Source organism: Mirounga leonina, unplaced genomic scaffold (assembly GCF_011800145.1).
Source record: "Mirounga leonina isolate KUSES-001 unplaced genomic scaffold, KU_Mleo_1.0 Mir_200, whole genome shotgun sequence".
Taxonomy (NCBI): Eukaryota; Metazoa; Chordata; class Mammalia; order Carnivora; family Phocidae; genus Mirounga; species Mirounga leonina.
The window spans coordinates 2,751,523-2,771,408 of record NW_023270503.1 but is presented as its reverse complement, the minus strand read 5'-3'; the positions used below and the strand labels follow the sequence as shown (position 1 = coordinate 2,771,408).

General features: G+C 49.5%; 1 protein-coding gene across 1 annotated transcript in view; it reads left to right on the top strand.

The window, feature by feature from the left end:
- The window catches only part of NXN (nucleoredoxin), a 155,004-nt gene that overhangs the window by 106,706 nt on the left and 28,412 nt on the right, over positions 1–19,886 (top strand). The window contains exons 2-3 of the mRNA XM_035027631.1: positions 17,737–17,854; positions 19,473–19,606. Coding sequence (XP_034883522.1) covers positions 17,737–17,854; positions 19,473–19,606 — 252 coding nt within the window. The remainder of the gene's footprint in view (positions 1–17,736; positions 17,855–19,472; positions 19,607–19,886) is intronic.

Here is a 19,886-nt window from a genome sequence, read left to right as displayed (position 1 = left end):
TGAAGTGACTTGGACAGCCTGGTCCCACGGTCCCACTCTGCTCTCTCAGCCTGCTCCTCGCCGTGACTAAGGGACACGGTGACCACATATGCCTCTGTGACCCGTCCCCTCCCCTGCTTGCTCTGCCTTCGTGCTTCCTGGGCATTCTCCCTTTCTGTCTGCAGCCTGGAGCTGCTCTCAGAGGAGCGGGCAGGGCTGACCCCACGCTGGGTCCTGGCCTTTTTCATTTCAGCCTGGAGAACTTGGGGTCTTCAATTGTTATGTCACCAACAACAGAGCTCAGGGGCCCTGGAATTCAGTTTCTTGCTTTTGGACACACGGGTGTGTCTGGAGCCCAGTTTGAAGAAGCTTGTTGGCATTAAGCAGTTCAGTTCTGGTAAAGGTTGACAAGATTGCTGAGCTCTTGAAAATGGTCCGCGTGTCCCAGAAAGTCCAAGCTTCTTCGGGAGAAGCACTTTGTGTGTGGTTTCTCTTCAGAAAGCCCCGCAGCTTGACTTCCCCAAGCAAGGGATTAGTGGCCAATCCGAGGTCTGATTCGCTGGGACAGTTCTGTTCTGGAGGAGAAAGCCAGTCTGGTTGCAACCTCAGAAACTTTACACTCTCGGCCCCTTTTGGTTCTGTGGTACCAGTGCCTTCTAGAATCAGCCCCTAGGGAGGTGCTGGCGCGCCCAGCCGGGGAGCGTCCGCCAAGGGCAGCGCCTCACCGAGCTGTCTTGGAAACTCATCGGTGGCGACTTGCTGCGTCGGCTTCTGGATGTTACGAATGCTGTGATACCTTGGGAATGTGCTGCAAAGGACGCTGGGGTTTTTTAAAGTGGCCATTCATCTTGTCTGTGGAAACCTCAGGCTTTCTTCCCTCCTGACTCAGCTCAGGGCAGCGTCTTCTGGAGCCAAAGAGAAGGCAGAGCCTTTCTGGAGGGAGAACCAGCCCTCTACTGGGGAGCTCACAGGAGGGGTGCTTCTCTCTGCAAGTTTGTGACAGTTTGTTCACGGTCACCTTCCCTTTGACCCGCGAGGCAGAGAAGCAGGCTGGTTTTTCTCACGTCCACGTGTAGTATTTTAGGCTCCCGGTTAAGAAGTACTGTATTTTCCAGGCTGCTGGCTGGCACTGATTGGCTCTGTCTCGTTAGGCGAGTCATCTTGCTCCTGTCTCTGCATCCATAGCACACGGAGGAGTTTCCTCCCCAGGGTCCCGGAATCCCGTGGGGACAATAGAGGAAGGATAGATGAGAAAGGGATTTGAAAGGGTTCAGGGTATAATGCAATTTTGCTTTTTCTTTCACTGGTGTTTTAAGCAGTGAGGATTTCATGGTGCACACGGGCCCCCATGCACACATATGCACACATCTGGCTTAGTTAGGACTTGTTTACAAGGAACAGAAATGCACTCAAGCTGGCATGAGGAGATTGGGTTAGGCTCTCAGAATACAGTTGTTAATCACACGGGCATCCAGATTCAGGAAATCGAGTTCAGCTGGGATACAGAGGACCAGAATGGGATTCAGAAACCGGCCCCTCCCGCCCTCCTCCTTGGGGGCTGCAGTTTCTCATTTGTGTCTCTGTTCTTTGCCGTCTGTGTTTCTGACTGCCCCTTCTCTGTCACCTTAATTTTTCTCTGTTTGTCGCTGGTCCAGCAAGTCTACTCTTGCCTCCACTTCACCTCCACCACCGTCTTGTCTAATCAGCACTGCTCCACCTTTTCCACGTCCCTGCCACATTAGAAAACAGTTTGTCTTCTGGGATAAAGGGACAAGGCAGCTTGCCACCAGAGCCCAAGGACTAATGGAGGGGGAGGAGGGCCTCTGGGCTCCAGCTGCCCCAAGGGCTGAGAGGATCAATATGGCGCCTTCCTCTAACCTAGGTGTTGCACGTTGGTTGGGAAGCTCTGACCTTATTGAATCTTTGATTTCTTTTTAAAGATTTTATTTATTTATTTGACACAGAGAGAGAGAGAGAGAGCACAAGCAGGGGGAGCAGCAGAGGGAGAGGGAGAAGCAGGCTCCCCACCAAGCAGGGAGCCCTACGTGGGGCTCTATCCCAGGACCCTGGGACCATGACCTGAGCCGAAGGCAGACGCCCAACTGACTGAGCCACCCAGGTGCCCCCTGAATCTGTCTTTGTATCCAATTTCTAAGTTACCAGGAGAGAGTATGATTGGCCTCAGATCAGGTGTCCACACCTGTTGCAGTCACCTGTGGCCCGAGATCGGTGCCCATGGAACACACGTGTCCCACCATGGGGCTTGGGGGAGTGTGGGGTAAGGACCAGCATCCCAGGTGGAGTGTCCAGATAACAAGCAGGTTTGGGTACGTAGCAGGCTCCTTTTCTCCCTTGAGGCAGGGACCTTTGTCCTTAATCTCTGTATCCCCACACCATCTGGCACAAATAGTTGGTAGGTTTTAGATGCTCAGTAAATGTCTATTGATGAATAAACAACTAGGCATAAGCATGGTGTAGATCTGAAGTTACGCTAAGCAGTATCTTAAAGTGTGATGCTTGATCTCTCTAGAAAACTCCCTCATCTGCCCCGCACCCCGTGTCCTGTCCTTGGACACAGCTTCACCCCATTTCTCTAGCACTTCTAGTGACTGGGGACATTCTTGCTGTTTTCTTCTTTCTTGTTACCATCTGAAGTCTCAAATGGAAAGTAGTTAACCAGCGAGGCAGGCTGCCTGTGTTTCTTCTCAGTATGAAGCATTTGGAACCAATTGTGCGGTGGCCCCTTTGAGTTAGCTGTTTAGAAGTCAAACAACACACACTAATACTGCATTGTAAAAATGTCTTTCCGGCCAGTATCTTGGACTTTTGTGTTTTTGTGGAAACGCCCATCTAAATTTCCTGCTTGGTTTTTTTCTTAATGGCTAGGCATTAACCTGGCAAATACTACTATTTTTTTTTAAATTCTGCTGATATTAAGCAAGCAGCAGCGGTACCTTTTGGAGATAAGAAATCAGCATTCAGTACTGGGGACATAAATTGTTGGTGGTTGACATCCTGTTGAGAGTGACAGAGACTGCAGAGACCCTCTGTTTAATTAATAGTTTCATCTCGGACCCTTCACTCACCCTGTTTTATAACAGCTTTATTTAGCAGAGAGATGTGGATTGATGATGTTTCTTTGTAAGAATTGGGGAATGTAATACTTTGTTCTGTATTTATTCCCATATTTATTTCTATATTGGGTGTGTAACTCTTTTTTTTTGTTTGTTTTGTTTTCCTTATTCTACATGAATCACTTGGATGCATAAATTCAAGGACATTTGTTTTGCGGCTCTCATACATCTGTCTTGAATTTCATCTTTTCCACTCTGTCTTCTACTTTCCAAACAATTTACCTCCCTCTTTCTCTCTCCCTGCTGTTATTTATTTCACTGTGGACCCTTTCATTTCAAGAGCTGGCAGAGGGGACCAATGCAAACCACAATCCATTTCTATATAAAGGCCTTGGGGAGCATGGTGATCACAGCTTCTTAGGATAGGACACAACTCCTTTCACTCGGGACACAACTGGTCCATAGCAGTGTGGCTCACGCCGCTCTCAGAGCTGCAGCGGAGAATGCCGGGTTCCCGGTGACAGAATGCTGTAACACAGAGATTGGGCGTTCCTGTCACGGCCTGATCCAGTCCACTTTATGGAGCACCTTCATGTGCCAGGCTCTGTGCAGAATGGGCCCTAATGACTGTCCTCTTTGATCTTTTTTTTTTTCCCAGACTAGGAATTTCTCACATCATTGTAAATGTTTCCTTCCCTTTCCTTGTCGTTTGGCCTGGGCTCCATGGGCCTTCCTGAGGCAGGAAAGTGGTAACAAGGGGTTTAACTGGGCACTTGGAAAGTTCTGCCAAGAAACAGAGCTTCCCTGCAGCCAGTGGAAGGGGAAAAAAACACAGCAAAAACACCCCAGTGAAATAACAATCAGGTAGGAAATTGAGAGGAGTGTTCTGCTGAGTGCTAATGGCCCCGCCATGGATCAGGTATGGATGGCGCTGAAATGGCTAAACATCTCCGTAATTCGCACAAACCACACTTCCTGCTCCTGTTTTCATTTCAGGAGTGGACGTGGAAACACTCAGCCCGCCCTGTTGGCCTGTGCGTTATAGCATTGGGGTTAGGAGGGGTGACGCAATCGCAGTCCTGATCGACTGGAAGCTGCAGGAAGTTTTCAGCCTACTGGCCTGATTTCTTTTTGGAAAGCAACCTATTTAGTAGCTGTTTCGGATCCACAATAAACGCGTAAAAATGAAACACCAGCTCGCTTGTTTTTCATGCTGCATCTATGGAGTCACATGCGAGAAGCTGAGAAGTGGCCTCTTCCTCGGCCCGCACGTCATCGTCGTCATCGTGATCATTTATTGAGTGCCTACCATATGCAAAAGCAGCAGGAGATTTTATTCCCCTGGAGGGATGCGTCTAGTGAAGAACACACCAGTCTTTTGGTTTTGAGCCCTGTGAAGATGACGGCAGTAGGATTCTAGAAGGATGGAATCCCCTCTTGCTGTTGACTTGGCACATCACTTCACATCCTGGCACTCCCTTATTTCCACAGTGTACGAAATCTGCCTTTTCCTCATCGGAACTTTTCACTGTGGTACCTGGTCCAGGGGCTCTTGTCGTGCGCAGTATTCGTGTTGGATGTGTCATTCTAGTGCTGAGTGTGAGTTAGTAGAAAATCAGAGCCTGGAGCTCCAAGGTCATGGCTTGTTGGTGCCCCCAGGACGGAGGAGGCTGGGGAGCCCTTTTGTCCTGTCCGGGACCCTGCACTAACACCATCTCAGTGGTGGTTGGGCGGGGGGAGGGTATTCTGTTTTCAGATGAGAAAAGGCTTCTTAGCATGGATTTTTTTGTTTTAACAAAATGAAACAAACCTTGCTAGCTTATTTTTTGCAAAGTCCTTTGGATGGATTAGTTGGGGTGAATTGATGGCACCTTCCAACTAAGGACAGGGACTAGAGAGATTCCTGCCCTGACAAGCGACTTCCCCCAGCAGAATCGCCACATTTACAAGGAATGGCACTCTTCCTTCCACACGGTCCTCATTTCTAGAGTTCCTTTCTTCCTTTTGTGTTTTCTTGCAACCTTCTGGGTCCTATAAAAATCTGGTGTGCAGACGCTCAGAATTTATTTCTCTGTGGTATGAACTCAACATTCTGGGTTGAACTTGTATGGTGACACGTCTCTCAAAGGAGGTGGCAGATCAGGGATCCCAGTGTTCAAGTAAAAATACACCGCTCAGAGCCAATGTGGGCCAACTTGAACTCTTTCCTGATTATATCAGCAGAGGGTCCTCAATGACACAAGCCACAGAAACCCTAGCTCTGCCCCCCATCCCCCAGGCCCCCTGAGCCATTGCCTTTGGAGCTGGGACATGGTCTCTCAGATTCCAGCCCGACTCTGGCTCCTTGTCCTGTCTCACGGGCAAACTCCCAGCCACTTTAATCCTCCTCCCTGTACAGCATTTGGCCCTGGTCTGTTATTACTAGCCACCCTCTTACTATTCCAAACCACTCTGCCCAGTTAGAGGTTTTTGCACCAGATGGGGCTTTAGGAAATCCCTCTGTCAGCTTGTGAGAGCTGCAACACGGGGAAACAGAACAGCCTTTCCCTCCGTCTGTAGTGTCGGCCGGAAGGAACTTGGCAGCCATATGTCACTTTGTACTCCCAGCAAACTGCTCATCTCCTGGCTTCTTGAGTCATTAGGGGCAGGGAGTTGTACAGCATAGTCAACGAAGCTCTTTAATTAGCGATACAAGTGATACCGGGTTCCAGGTGTGGAGGAACGAGGTTCCCCAAGGCCACAGGGAACTAGAGTGATGAAGAAATATTTGGGGGGGGGGAGGAAGAAAGAAATATGTTGCATTTCAGTGATTTTGAAAGGGCGAGAAGAAAATACTTACATTTTTGTCTTTATGTTTGTGGGCATCGTTTCTAATCTTAATAATTTGTTGTTGTTGTTGTTGATTGAGGCCGATCCGAAGGTGCAGCTTTCTGAAAGGAAGTTTGGTGGCGAAGTTGGTTGGTGAGCGACTTCCGAGAAGGAGGGAGGAGGAGGCAGCCACTGGTGCTTTAGAATGTGCTTTAGTTCCCTGTTGGCTTCTTTGACTGCTGGTCACATGTGGGATGTGGCCTCCTTGCCATGCTCTTTGTCACCAGAATCACAAGACGGCCGCCCACTGCCACTAGCCCCGGGTCTCCAAGCCATGGGGGACACTACTTTTTTATTTTTTAATTTCTCATGCCCACCTGCATGGCCACCATCAGCCAGTGTGTCTCGGTGCTTGTGAGCATTTCTTTGTCGATTTCTGTCACTCCACGGAAAGAAGGACCCACAGACTGGGTGCTAGCCTGGAATGTTGTCTTCATGTCCACAAAGAAGGGGAGTGTTGCCCACCCCCCAGAGTCCTTGGTGGGGAAGTAGAGACTCCTCTGCTCTCCCTTCCATCGGGCTTGATCTGCTTCCCTTCTGGAGAAGTTCTCTTATAGAATATTCTGTACTTTCTCATACGGATTTGTGTGGATCATCCTGGGTCCCAGCCCTGGCAGGGAGCAGTGGTGTTGTGGTGTCCCAGTCACCACAGTCAATGACCACCTGTTAAGTGCTCTTGCAGTCTGACCACATGCAGAGCCCTTGCCCTCAGTGGGCTTTCTGATGTACGGCCTGGAAGGGCACACTTGAGATGTGTTCTCACGTGAGTGCGTGCTGGGGCCGAGGGCCGTTCTGAGCATGTACATCCATGATTCTCATAGGAGATGGGTTCCACAGGGCCATTTTGCAATTGAAGAGCATGAGGCTTGGAGAGACCAAGTGATTTGGCCGAGGCGGCAGAGCCAGGGTTCAAATTGCTGTCTGCATCCAGAGCCTGAGGTCTTGCTTGTTGCACTGCTTTCCACCTTGATGCCGTGAGGCTCGGGTGCTCCCAGAATGCAGCAATCCCCCGGGAGAAAGGACTAAGGGGTAGTGGTTGGCTTGTGCCCGACCTAGTAGAAGACCATGTGCGGCCCTTTATCCTGGGAACCGGCCGTGTATTTGACAGCACCCTGGAGTTACAGGTTAAGTTGGAAGCATGGCTTGCTGTTGACGGGTGAGGTGTATGCTGGAGGGCTGGCCGCTGTTGAGGAGAGACGGCTCTTGGATAAAGAGATGCAAGGAAGAAGCACCATATCCGATTCAGCACCTCTGCGACCACTGCAGAGTGATTTCTGCTGTAAAAGAATTCACGCAAAGCAAAGTGAGGCTCACAAGAACTTAAGTCCGCACAGCATCAGTGAGTGCCTGGCATTTCCTCACTCCGCCGGGTTGTGTCCTGGCCCGGTTCTTCTACCTGTGGGTGCCCCAAATGATACAAGGCCCGAGAAGTCGTTTCTTCCACCCCCTCTACCAGAATGGGAACCGGCAGCTGACGTGGGCACTGATTAACAGGAGTTAGAGGGGTCACCACATTTTTCTCTTGTCACATTCCCTAATCGAGATGGAGCCAGCCTTCCTCCTGCACTGTGTGTTCCTTCCTCCTGGCAGTGGCCATGATCTGCCCTGGGCCTGGACAAAAGTAGTCATGGTTCCGGCTTTTTTTTTTTTTTTAAGATTATTTATTTATTTGTCAGAGAGAGAGAGCACAAGCAGGGGGAGTGGGAGAGGGAGAAGCAGGTTCTCTGCTGAGCAAGGAGTCTGATGCGGGACTCGATCCCAGGACCCTGGGATCATGACCTGAGCCGAAGGCAGACGCTTAATGGGCTGAGCCACCCAGACGCCCCATGGTTCCATCTTTTTTTTTTTTTGAATTGTGGTAAAATAGATAAAACGGAACAACTATCCTTTTAATCCTTTTCCACTTGTAAACTGTAAGATTCCTGAAGGCAGACCCAATATTCCACCCCTGTCATTTCTCCTGCAACACTTTGATTCATGTTGATTCATGTTGGATTCGTGTTGGATTCATGTAGGCAATGACACCTAATATCGGACCGCAGAGCCCAGCTAGGTCAGCGATCTGTTGGTTAGAAAACTTACTGTTCTGACATTTAGAGTAATGAAGAATAAATTTTTAATGTTCATCTGACATTAAAAATGTCCCCCAGTCTTTTGCGTTTAGTACAGCCTGGAGTGGTGGAGATGACCCCAGAAGGAGGGCGTGTGGTGCATGTAATACCTGATACCTTTGCCTGCAGGGAGCAGGGTGGACGTGTTCTTTTCTGAACCTCACACTCTGTGACCCGTGGGGCACAGGCCCTCTTTCTGAAGGAGCTATAGTGAAGGGAGCATTGATCATCACTCCAGCTTCATAAGTGCAAATCCTCGAGGAGGGCTTTGATTTCTCATCATCAGCCTGGCCCGTCAACCCGCCTCTTTCCCTTGGTCTTACCTGCTGGTTGGTTCTCTGTGTTGGCTTCAGGCAAAGGAGAGATGGGAAGATGAGGCAGGTGCAGGGGTCAAATGTCTTGTCAGAGAAAGGGAGAAAAGCTCTAATTCTACCAGCCCTTGTTTTTTTTTTTTTTTTAAGATTTATTTATTTATTTGAGAGAGCGAGAATGAGAGAGAGTACATGAGAGGGGGGAGGGTCAGAGGGAGAAGCAGGCTCCCCGCTGAGCAGGGAGCCCGATGCGGGACTCGATCCCGGGACTCCAGGATCATGACCTGAGCCGAAGGCAGTTGCTTTAACCAACTGAGCCACCCAGGCGCCCCTACCAGCCCTTGTTTTGAGCTAAAAATTTATTCTTCAATTTAAAAAGCCTTCTGGGCCCCCAGCTATCCCAAGGCACTGGGAAGAGTCTTGGTCATCAGGGGGCCCTACAAGCAGCTGCACTTGGTTGCTTAGTGAGGCATCCCGTCTGGCTGGCCCCCCGACAGTGTTCCCGCCCTCCTTTCCTTCCAGTCCTTCATTCCCCCATTCGTCCACCCATCATTCACTGAACACATAACATGTGCCCGGCCCTGTACTTGGCCAACCAACAGCTGTACCAGGCTAAAATTTCAGTCACAGGACAGATCACACTGGAATCATGCCTCAGAAGCAAGGTTTCATCTTACCTCTGGGACAAGGTCCTGCTGGAGCATTGAGAGTTCTCAGATCCTGAGATGACAGTAGCAACAACAACAACAACAGTAATTGATAGTAATCACAGCAGCTAACTATAATCATATAGTACCTGATCCATGCCAGGCTCTATTCTAAGCACTTTATGGAACATGATCTAAATCTTCACAACATCCAGTGAAGTGTAGGTACCGTTATCCCCATTTTGCAGATGAGAAAACCAAGAGAGAAGTTAGGTAGCTTGTCTGAGGTCACCAACCAGCAGGTGGCCAGAGCAGAATTAGATCTGGGCCAGCCTGGCTCCAGATCCTATGCTAACTAACCTCTAGCCTTATAGACCGCCTCCACATTGGAGGGTGGGACCAGGGGACGGGGGGTTCTTTTCTCTCAGACTGTATAGTAATGTTCGGTTAGGAAGGGTGGGGACACTCGTAAGGCTCTGTGGTCAGCATTTGGTGGAAGGGCAGGGGGAGCCTAGCCTGAGAAGGCTTCACTGACCTTGCCGAGGAGCTTGCTGATGAATCTTACATCTGTGTTAGCTTTGGCTTGATCCCATAGATTTGCAGCAGCTGTTGAGAAATAAAAACTTGGACCCCCAGTCAAGTGCAAAGTCCCAGTCCTTAGAATGAGAGGCAGATTCTGAGTCACCCCCTGGAGTTGGGGCTTCTCGGAAATCACCAGGTTGCATTTCCCTGTGGCATCTGTGGGTGCTGACGAATCCCTCCAGTGTGTCCGAGGAGCTTGGCTTTCGAGTGTGCAGTTTTAGTTTCCCATTTCCCAGCCCTGCCCCTTTTGATATTTGCTTCATTGTTTCGTGGGTCACTGGAGAAGCGTTCCTGGCCGGCATTCCTAGGATGATAGCTCCGACCACAGCCTCGGAATTGCTAACCAGAACCAGCTGCCAGGCCGAGGAGTGGGGACTTCCAAGTAACTCAATAGCCCGTTTTGTCATCCTTATTGATTTCTGCCAAGTTGAGCTAATATCATCTCCTCTCCCTTTTTTTTTTTCCATTTCGCCTTTTTTGCCTTGCTTCTGAATCTGGCGAACTAGTTATAAGCCCTTAGATCTCAAAGCTTGGAGGGTTTGCTGGTCTCGGGGCAGCTCTGAAAGGTGGTGGTGCAGCCAGTCCGACTATGGTCGAGGTGAACCCTGGGTGGACGTTTCGCCACATGGTCGCCCGAGAGGGGGCAGACACTGGGTGTGGAAGTCACTCGCTTGTCTCGAGCTGCAGTGGTGCCAGCCAGGGAGGCCCTTTTCAAGTGCTGAGGTCACCGGGAGCCTTTTCTCTCCGATGGCCCCGCGGGATGCAGGCTCCGGCTCGGCCTCCAGCATCTGGTTCCAAGGCTGCGGGGCGGGGCGCCGCCGGCCTGGGCTCCTCCTCCCCGCGGTCACCTGCCAGAAGGTGAGGGACCAAGCTGAGAGTCCCGTCCCAATCACACGTGTCACATGTGTCAGAGTTCTCAGTAGCGAGAAGAGCAGCGTCCACGGAGTGTGTTCAAAACAATTTCCAGATGCCCCTTTAAAATCTGGAAGTCCGAAATGGGCCGTGGAAGGCAGAAAAGAAAGGGGGTGGGGGGAAGCAAACAGACCTCCTAAAACTGGCCCCAAAACAAGCATATGTTTTGCAAAAGGTGCTTATGGCAAAAATACCGCTCACTACAGACGGAAATCCCTGTTTTCCGAGGAGTTCTATATCCAGCCTACTAACTATGCAGTTGATTGATTAACTTTACAACAGAGTTGACAGGAAGATGTTTTTTGAAGAGGATGCTGACAAGACAAGGGGGAAATAAGCATAAATTTGACGAGATATTAACAAAGTGTCCCATGTGTACAGTGCTTTTTGGTTTTCACAGCATCTCCACACACATCACCTCACTTAAGTTCCGAATTCATCCCGAGACTTGGGCATTGCTGCACCAGGCAAGCCGGCATGACCTGCCCGAGCTCCGGAACCGTGTCACCGACTGACGTCCACTGAGAGGTCAGGGCCGGGAGGTGAACCAGGCCCCCTAGAGCCCGTTTTCATTCTGCACTCCTGGATTTCCTCCCACGAAGCAGCTCTAAGAGAGTGAGGAAGCCCCGACTCGAGCTCCTGACTCTGATGAAATGCTCTAACATCACACCAAGGAGGAAGAAGAACTCCTTCGTTGGGGATCCTTAGTACTTAGTGCAGTCAGCGCTCAGTCCTGGGTGGTTCTGATCTTCAGCATCCTGAAGGCAGAGGATTAATGTGCAGGCAGTAGTCGGTCCCGACAGAGTTCGGGAGCATAGGGCAGCGTGTGGCCAGGGTATAACCTCCCACTCTTCACTGTTGCATCATCTCAGAGTTTAGGCAAATGCTGATTTTTATTAGAGGGAGTTTTACGGATGGGGCAATATCGTAGCTCTCTTGGTTGAATCAAGGTCAAGCCAAGGCCTGCGATGAACTCGTAGGACAAGGGGGTCATCATCCGTAGGCCCCCTGGGATCAGAGAGGTTCACTGACAGCCTTCAAGGAATTCACAGACTCTGTGAAATGACCCACAGACTTTTTTGTGTATGTGCATTTTTCGCCAGGGAAAGGATCTGTAGCTTTTATCCTCGAAAGGGTCCATGACCCCCAAAATGGTTATGAAACCACTGTTTCAAGAGTCCTCTTTGAAAACCTTTAGTGGACTTGAGATGTGACACACACTTGAAAAGGCACAGGGGTGAATCTTGGGATCATTTCTTCAAGCTGCAGCATTTCACCTTCCCAGTCAGCATAAGAGAATCATCAAAGCGGACCTCTATGACTTTTCTAACATAAGGTTCACTTTCTGATTCAGGTACCCAAATGGACATGGTTAGAAAGATCATTCCCATGCCTTCTGCACTGACTCAGAGCAGAACAGCTGTGAGGCTGCACCTGAAAAAGCCCTGTGCGGTCTGCACGTCACTGATGAATGCTGGAAGTTCCTCAATAAATCGCCGTTCTATAAAATTATACCGTGATGTATTAGTCTACAGAAGGATGGACTTGTAGTGTCAGATGTGAGTCTAAAAGCATAATTATTTTCCACTGAACCAGTGGGCCTTTATTTGGAAACAAAAGATCTAACAACTGTGGTTAAAACACAAGCCAAGACCTCCTGTCTTCCTTGAGCCCCGGTGGGAAAGAAAGGGGGGAAGTCACTAGGGAGGGAGGGAAGGAAAGGGTTATGGGGGTTACAGTTTCTTATCTCTCCAAGAAGGACACTGAGAGAAAAGACATAAATTTCTGATGATTAGGGGTGGGGCAGAGGGTGTTATAATCCTTCTGCCTACATGAGGCACCCAGAACAAATTATTCTTTTTTATCTGTGCGGGGTGGGGAGACAGCATCTCTGTTTTCAGAGTCTTAAAAAGTATTATACTAATGCCCCTAGGGTACCCCCAGCGGGCCAGCCAGCCCGCAGGTCCCCCTTCTATTATGTCAGCTGGGGGATGGCCCTGACTCACACTGGGTGGCTAATAAGCTTCTAGGTGCTAGGTTGCCCAGGTACCAAAACCCACCTTTCCTTTAAAAATATCCAGCCGGGAGCCAATACATGCTTACATTTCAAGTACAATGTGGGTGCCTACACAAAAGCATTGTATTACAAACACAATAAATCTTCCATTTTTATATTTAAGGCTCACAGACTGCAACTTACTTTAGGGAACAGTCTAGCTGCCCCTAAAGAAAGTCTGTTTCCAGATGCCATTTGTTTGTGGGAGCCCCAAGCCCCAGGGAAGATGATAGTTGTGATCCCTTTACAGTACATGTGACCAGGGATGATTTCTTCTTTAACCTTGGAGTTAAAGGCTACTGCTGGGGCACCTGGGTGGCTCAGTCATTAAGTGTCTGCCTTCGGCTCAGGTCATGATTCCAGGGTCCTGGGATCGAGCCCCACATCGGGCTCCCTGCTCCGCGGGAGGCCTGCTTCTCCCTCTCCCACTCCCCCTGCTTGTGTTCCCTCTCTCGCTATGTCTCTCTTTGTCAAATAAATCAATAAAATCTTAAAAAAAAAAAAAAGCCTACTGCTAATGAAATGTATTGCAACAGATCCATTCCTGATAAAACTTTTGGTCAGAAAGTTATGGAAGGCTATTTTTTTTTTAATTGTGGTAAAATACACATAACATGAAATTTACCATCTTTGCCATTTTTTAGAAGATTTTATTTATTTGAGAAAGAGGAAGAGATAGCGAGAGAGAGCACGAGCGAGGGGGAGAGAGAGAAGCAGGCTCCCCACCTATCGGAGCCTGACGTGAGGCTCGATCCCAGGACCCTGGGATCATGACCCGAGCCAAAGGCAGACACCTAACTGACTGAGCCACCCAGGCACGCCCATCTTAGCCATTTTTAAGTGTACATTTCAATGGTACTAAACATTTTCACATCATCGGGTAACCAGCACCATCCCTGTAACTCTTTTGATTTTGTAAAACTGAAATTGTAGGAGCACCTGGGTGGCTCAGTCAGTTAAACTCTTGACTCTTGATTTTGGCTCAGGTCATGATCTAAAGGTCCTGAGATCGAGCCCCGTGTCAGGCTCTGTACTCAGCAGGGAATCCTCTTGAGACTGTCTCTCTCCTTCTGTTCTTCCCCCTGCCCACGCTCCCTTGTGCACATGCACTCTCTCTCTCTCTTTCTCTCTCTCTCTCTCTCTCAGATAAATGAATTTATTTTTAAAAGAGAAATGCTGAAACTATACACCCATTAATGCCACATTTCCTCCATCTCCACAGTCCACTAGCCCCTGTCAACCACCATTACAATTTTCTGTCTTTACGACTTGGGCTACTCTAAGTACCTCACAGAAGTGGAATCACACAGTGTTTGTCTTTTTGTGACTGGCTTCTTTCACTTAGCATGGTGTCCTGAAGGTTCATCCGTGTTGTAGCGTGTGTCAGAATTCCCTTCCTTTTACGGCTGAATAATATTCAAGACTATTTTGTTTAATGTGTAAAGAATATCTGTCTCACACCAATGGCTGATATTACATATGATAGTAAAAGATCCATCATTATGATCAGGTAGAAGTTAGAGATGCTTGCTACTTACTATTTTGTTCTGGAAATTCCAGCCAATTTAGTTCTACAAGAAAAGGAAATAAATGGTATAAAGGTTGAAAAAAGAAGATAAAGTTCTTTTTATTTGCAAATAGCATGGCTTTCTATACAGGCTCCAACATGCTTTGAAGTAAGAGTATATATTCCAGAGTTAGCTGTTTCTCCAGCTCCACCTTCTTATTTGTGACCCTGATCCCACCCTCTGGCCTACTCACTGACTTTGTTCTTGCATTTTTCCTTCTCATCAATTTTTTCCTTGTCTGGATTATCCCCAACAACATATGTTAAAGTACCTCCCATCTATAAAATATCCACCCCCTGACCTCATCTTTAAAATATCCTCTCTGACCTCATCCTGTTTTTCCAGCTACAGTCCTATGCTCTGCTCCCTTTACAGTAAAACTCTTAAGGGAAGTCCTCAATAGTCACCACCTTATCTGCCATTTTCTTTTTCCCTGTACAGCCTGTCTTCTTTTTATTGTCCTCTGCTAGGTGTTTTGTGTTGGCAAGCGGACTCGAGTTTGTCTGGTCCCCCCCTACTCTAGGTGTGTGTGCTGGACAGAGCTGCACCCTAGTCCCTCCCTCTTCTACTCGCTCTGTCTTTCATCCTCGTGTCACTAACTCCTTGACCTGTCAAGGTCATGAATGACCTTAGTTGCCATATCCGCTGGTCAGTTCTCTGTCCTCATCCTCAACATCTCAGCGGCATTTGACACAGGAGTCTAATCTCTCCTCCCCAAAACACTTCTGTCACCTGCCTTTTGGGACACCAGAGTCTCCCCGTTTTCCTCCTGTCACTTGTCACTCCTCAGTCTTTTGTGGGTGGCCCCTGGATCTGCCCGGGGGCGCCTTTCCCTCTGTAGCCATGCCCTCTCCTTGGGTAACCTCATACAGGCCCATGACCCCTAACAGCATCCAGGCAGTGAGGATTCCCGATTTATATCCCATGACCTCCCCTCCCCCCCCCCCGGCTCCCCAGGGATTGGTCAATCCAGGTGCCTCCTTGAAATCTCCACTGGTACCTCAGACTGACCTGTCCGATCTTGATTTTTCCCTCCCAGAGTTTCTCCTCATCTTGGTCAGTGGGAACCCTTGACACACTTTTGCTCACACCCCCAAACCACAGTACATCCTTGATCTTTTTCTTTCCCTCATCGCTTCCCCACATTCAATTAGTCAACCCGCTCTAGTGACTGTCTTCGGAATATATCATGTGCTTGCTCTCTGCTGCTATAACCCAGGTCCTTGCTGCTGCTGTCCCCTCCTGCCTGGGCTGTTTGCACTGGCCGCTCCAGACCCTTCCTTCCCCTGCAGCCTATTCCTTCAGGGCTGCCGGAGTGACCTTTTAAAATGACCACTCCCCTGCGAACCCGCCATAGTTTCCTGTTACACTGGGAATAAAATTCCATCAGTTTTACTGGACTGCAGGGCCTTGAAGATCTGCCAAGAGTGCCCTTCTGACCTCATTGCAGCCCCCTCCCCGACTCTGTCTGGCTGCTCCACCCCAGCCCTCTTCCTCTGCCTCCCAGCCTCTAACAGGTGCCCGGGGCCTCAGGTGGCCTCCCTCCATGCGCGCGTGACTCACTCCATCTCATATCAGGGGTCTGTGCTCAAATGCCATTTCTTCAAAAATGTCTTCCCTGATCCCTCTCTAAAATATGTACCACTACCCCCTCAGCATGCCTTTGCTCTTACCTTGCTCTTTTTTCTTTCATTAAAGTTTCTGAAAGTATTCTATTCTTACTTGTTGCCTGTCTCTCGCACTAGAATTGAAACCCTATGAAGGCAGCGACTTCATTTGCTTTGTTCTTGTATCTTTTGTGCTGAGCATAGGGCTGGCACATAGTAAATGCTCAGTTAATACTGTTGAATGAATTTTAGCACTTACCAGTCACAAAACATACTGGGAAGAAACAGTGTACTTACAATAGTGAGATACGAAATGCCTAAACATCAATAAGTAGAAGATAAGAAACAAAAACAAGGCTTCATTTTTTTCCTGTCAAATTAAAAAAAAAATGAGTATTGGTAAGAATACTGGGGAATGGGCTCTCTCATTTACCGCTAGTGGAAATATAAAGTTGTCCAAGCTTTCATAAGTGGTGAGTCATGGGTGATTTTTATCTCAACTTTTGTGGTTTGCTACGTTTCTCATTTTTTCCAATAATTACTTTTCTCCCTCCAGTAATTACTTTTTAAACCAGAGAAGTCCCTTCATCTTCCTCCCTGCCCCCTTTGAAACTTATTCACCTGGCTGGGTCCTTGCACTAGCAAACTTTCAGAGCTAAGCCCAGCAGCGGGATGGTCTTGTCCTGTCATTGAACCTCTTCTTCTAAAAATGTTGAATCTGCAGCCTATATCAGGTTTCTCTGGAATGATGCAATTCTGGGCAGTGCAAACTATGTGCAGAGTCGCTCTTGCTCGAAGGCTGGTTTGGGAGCCCACTACAAAGGCAGGGCCCACCCATTTGGAGGTGGGATCCCATAGCCTTTCCTGCCAAGACCCAGGTCTCCATAGACAGGGGAAGCCTAACATTTCTTGGTAGATACCCCACCCGACTCCCTCGCTGCTCAGGATTGAATTAAAAACAATAATAATCTGCTCTGTGCAGCTGGACTTCTGGTGCCTGCTTCCCTTTGACACACCCATGCCCCATTCTGCCAATGCCCAGGCAGCCGGCCCCCCTGCGTGGGCCCCAGGCCCCGGAAGGGAGGCTGCAGCAGAATCACCAGTGGGCCATTCTTCCATTTCCCCTGGTTTCTTTCTTCTCTGGAGCTGCCTTGGTAGTTGGACATTCTGTTTAATTATGTCGCTTTCTGGGCTCGGCTGTTAAGTTCCAGAGCGCCCAGTGGCCCACCTGAATGATGTTCACCCCGATGGCTGGGAGCAAATAAAGGGAGCCAGCCCCTACTCAGCTCCCTGTCCCATGCTGTTGCATTCATGCTTCCTCAGCCCTGTCCCTCCTAGACCCTGCTCCTCTGACAGGTGGCACAGCCAACCTCAAGAGCTTGCCAGTAGACTGTGGGTTGTTTTAAGTGGCACTGAGAACTGAGGCTTGGGGCTGGCTCAGGATGTTGCTTCCCTCGTGTGTGTGGGTGAGTCGCACACATGGCCACTGCCAGTATTCCAAGTGCAAGAACCCGGTGGAGTGGGGAGAGGGCCAGACTCTAGCTACTTGGTCTTCTCTTTGATACCCTTGTCCCCTCTCCCTCGGGGCTCAGGGGGCACAGCAGAGCCGGGGAGCAGGGGAGCACCTGCCTGCTGACAGTGTTGACAGGCACTGATAAAAAGCCTCCCTTCCTGCCTTAACCACCTGGCGTTGGGGGTGTACGTGTGGTTCATTTTATAATCCATCTTCCATCTTTATGCTTTTTCGAGGAAGTGCCCGTGGGAGAAGGGGGATCGAAGAGCTCTCTTGGAACAGGCGTGATCCTCCGTCGGCCTCAGTCACAGCCCGAGCCTGGGTGGGACCCTGACTCCCCTGCCCTGCCCCAGACCACAGAGGCCAGTGGGCTCGCAGCTTCACTTGTTCATTGATCTGTACTTCAGTGTGTTCCAGTTCATTCACCCCTCGGGCCCGAGGGGCTCAAAAGGACGCTGCAGTTAATGCGGTTGGGACTTAACCACCTTTTTCCCTTTTCTTCTTACAGCTGAAACTTTGGAACAAATATCGCATTTCCAACATTCCATCACTAATATTCCTAGACGCCACCACCGGGAAGGTCGTGTGCAGGAATGGGCTGCTGGTGATCCGCGATGACCCAGAAGGTAGGACCTGTAGGACCTTGGCATGTCCGTCCCGTACTCCCTGCTCCATCCTCCTACGGCTGACTTCATCCCCATTGGCAGAGAACATACAAATGAAATAGATATGAGTGGGTTTACTTGGCGAGAGGATATTGTCATGATGAAATTATAGTATTCTCCGGGTCATGGTGAAGATTTTTAAAGAGATCAGAATGTCCCGCCTGGGGGTTTTAATTCACGGGCCAAAGGAGACGGAATCGGAGAAAGGAAGTTCGGTTTTGAGGGCTGAGGAGGCCGTCGAGAAGCAATGAGAGCCCGGAACCGGTCTTGGGTGCTGTGTCCATAGCAGCCGCCACCTCACCAATTAGAGGCAGGCTCAGCGGCTGTGAGGTTTTTGTCTCTTTAAAATCTTACCGTCGTGAAGACACAGCCTCTGTGTTGCTCTCCTGGCCCCGGGGGGTGACTGACCTCATTTCTTGATGCTGCGCAAGTGCCTCGGCCTTGGCCTTGCTGACTGGCCGGGTGGGTGGCCGTCCATGGGGCTGCTCGTATCACCGTCCCGCTCACTGGCTGCCCGAGCTCTGGTTCTCTCCCCGCCGCACTGCCGTCCTAAAGTGTCGTGAGGCCTTCCCTTCCTCACTTACTGATAGGGGATTCACCCTGGTCACAGATTTTCCCAGGAAAAATTTCACCTGCTTCAAAGAATTGCCCTCAGTAAAAACCAAGGCGTGGTAGAACCCAGTCTTTACCTTCTCAAATCACACACACACACACACACTCTCTCTCTCTCTCTCTTTCTCTCTCTCTCTCTCTACTCTGAGCTTGTTAAAAATGCAGATTTCCCAGCCCGACCTCCAGAGATATTTGGGTCTCTTTGATTCAGGGTGGGCTTCGCCACTTGCATTTTTAACCAGTCTGTGCTTCTCCCACCCCCCACCCACCCCAGGGGATTTTTGAGGCCATGGTCCATGGACCACCCTGTGAGAAAACACTGTTGTGTTGCTCTTCCTGCCTGGGGCTTAAGTGTCATCAGAATGTAGAACATCTGGGTTGAGTGAGTTTTTACTCTTTCCTTTAACTGGATTTAATTCTCACTTGGTTTCCTGGGCCCCAACCCAGACCAACTGCATCAGAATCCCTGGGGGTGGGCCCCAGGAGCATCCTATTTTAAAACTCCCCTGCTGATTCTAAAATGCCATCGAGTTGGGAGCCACTGAGCTTCCAGGGTTGGACTTGAAGAAACTCATGGTTCCTCCATGAGGATTTCCCAGCCTGGCGCAGCATCAGACTTAGCTGGGGGGAGTCTGTTTTGCTTTGTTTTGGACATACATCTTCAGCCTTGGCCCCAGATCCCAAGACTCAGAGTGTGACCAGGGCTTCTGTAACTTTCCAAAAGCCCCCGCAGGAGATGGGCCCTGTGATCACCCAGGTTCGGGAACCATCATCTTGGAGGTAGGTGGGGCTCTGCCAGGAATGGGTTCTGCCTTTGTTCCTGGGCTTTAGCTCCAGATCCTCTGCGTGTGTTAACAAATACTATTTGATGATAACGCTGCCGGGCCCTGCCTCTCTGAGGCCTCTTGGGTCAGAGACCATAAGGAAGAGTCTTAACAGTGTTCTCACCCTCTGTTGCCTGTTTCAGGTTTGGAATTCCCTTGGGGACCTAAACCCTTCAGGGAAGTCATTGCAGGGCCCTTGCTGAGAAATAATGGACAGTCCCTGGAGAGCAGCAGCTTGGAGGGGTCTCACGTGGGAGTCTATTTCTCCGCACACTGGGTGAGTGTTCAGTCCAGGTGGAAGGAAGCAGTGATGTTGCGACCACGACCAGTCGTGCTTGGCTCTTGGAGGTGTTAACTGCTCGGGCATGACTCTCCGTGTTCTTACTTCCTCCTGCACCTGATGCATTGTTGGTATGCCATGAGTGCTTATTATTATGAATGATGATGGCAGCAAGAAAATTACTTCTTTTGACTGGTCTGAAAGGAGAGTCTTCCTAACCCATTCTGATGAGGCTTCCAGTAGTCTCTAAGGGGGTTTGTTTTCACTGCCACCCGCT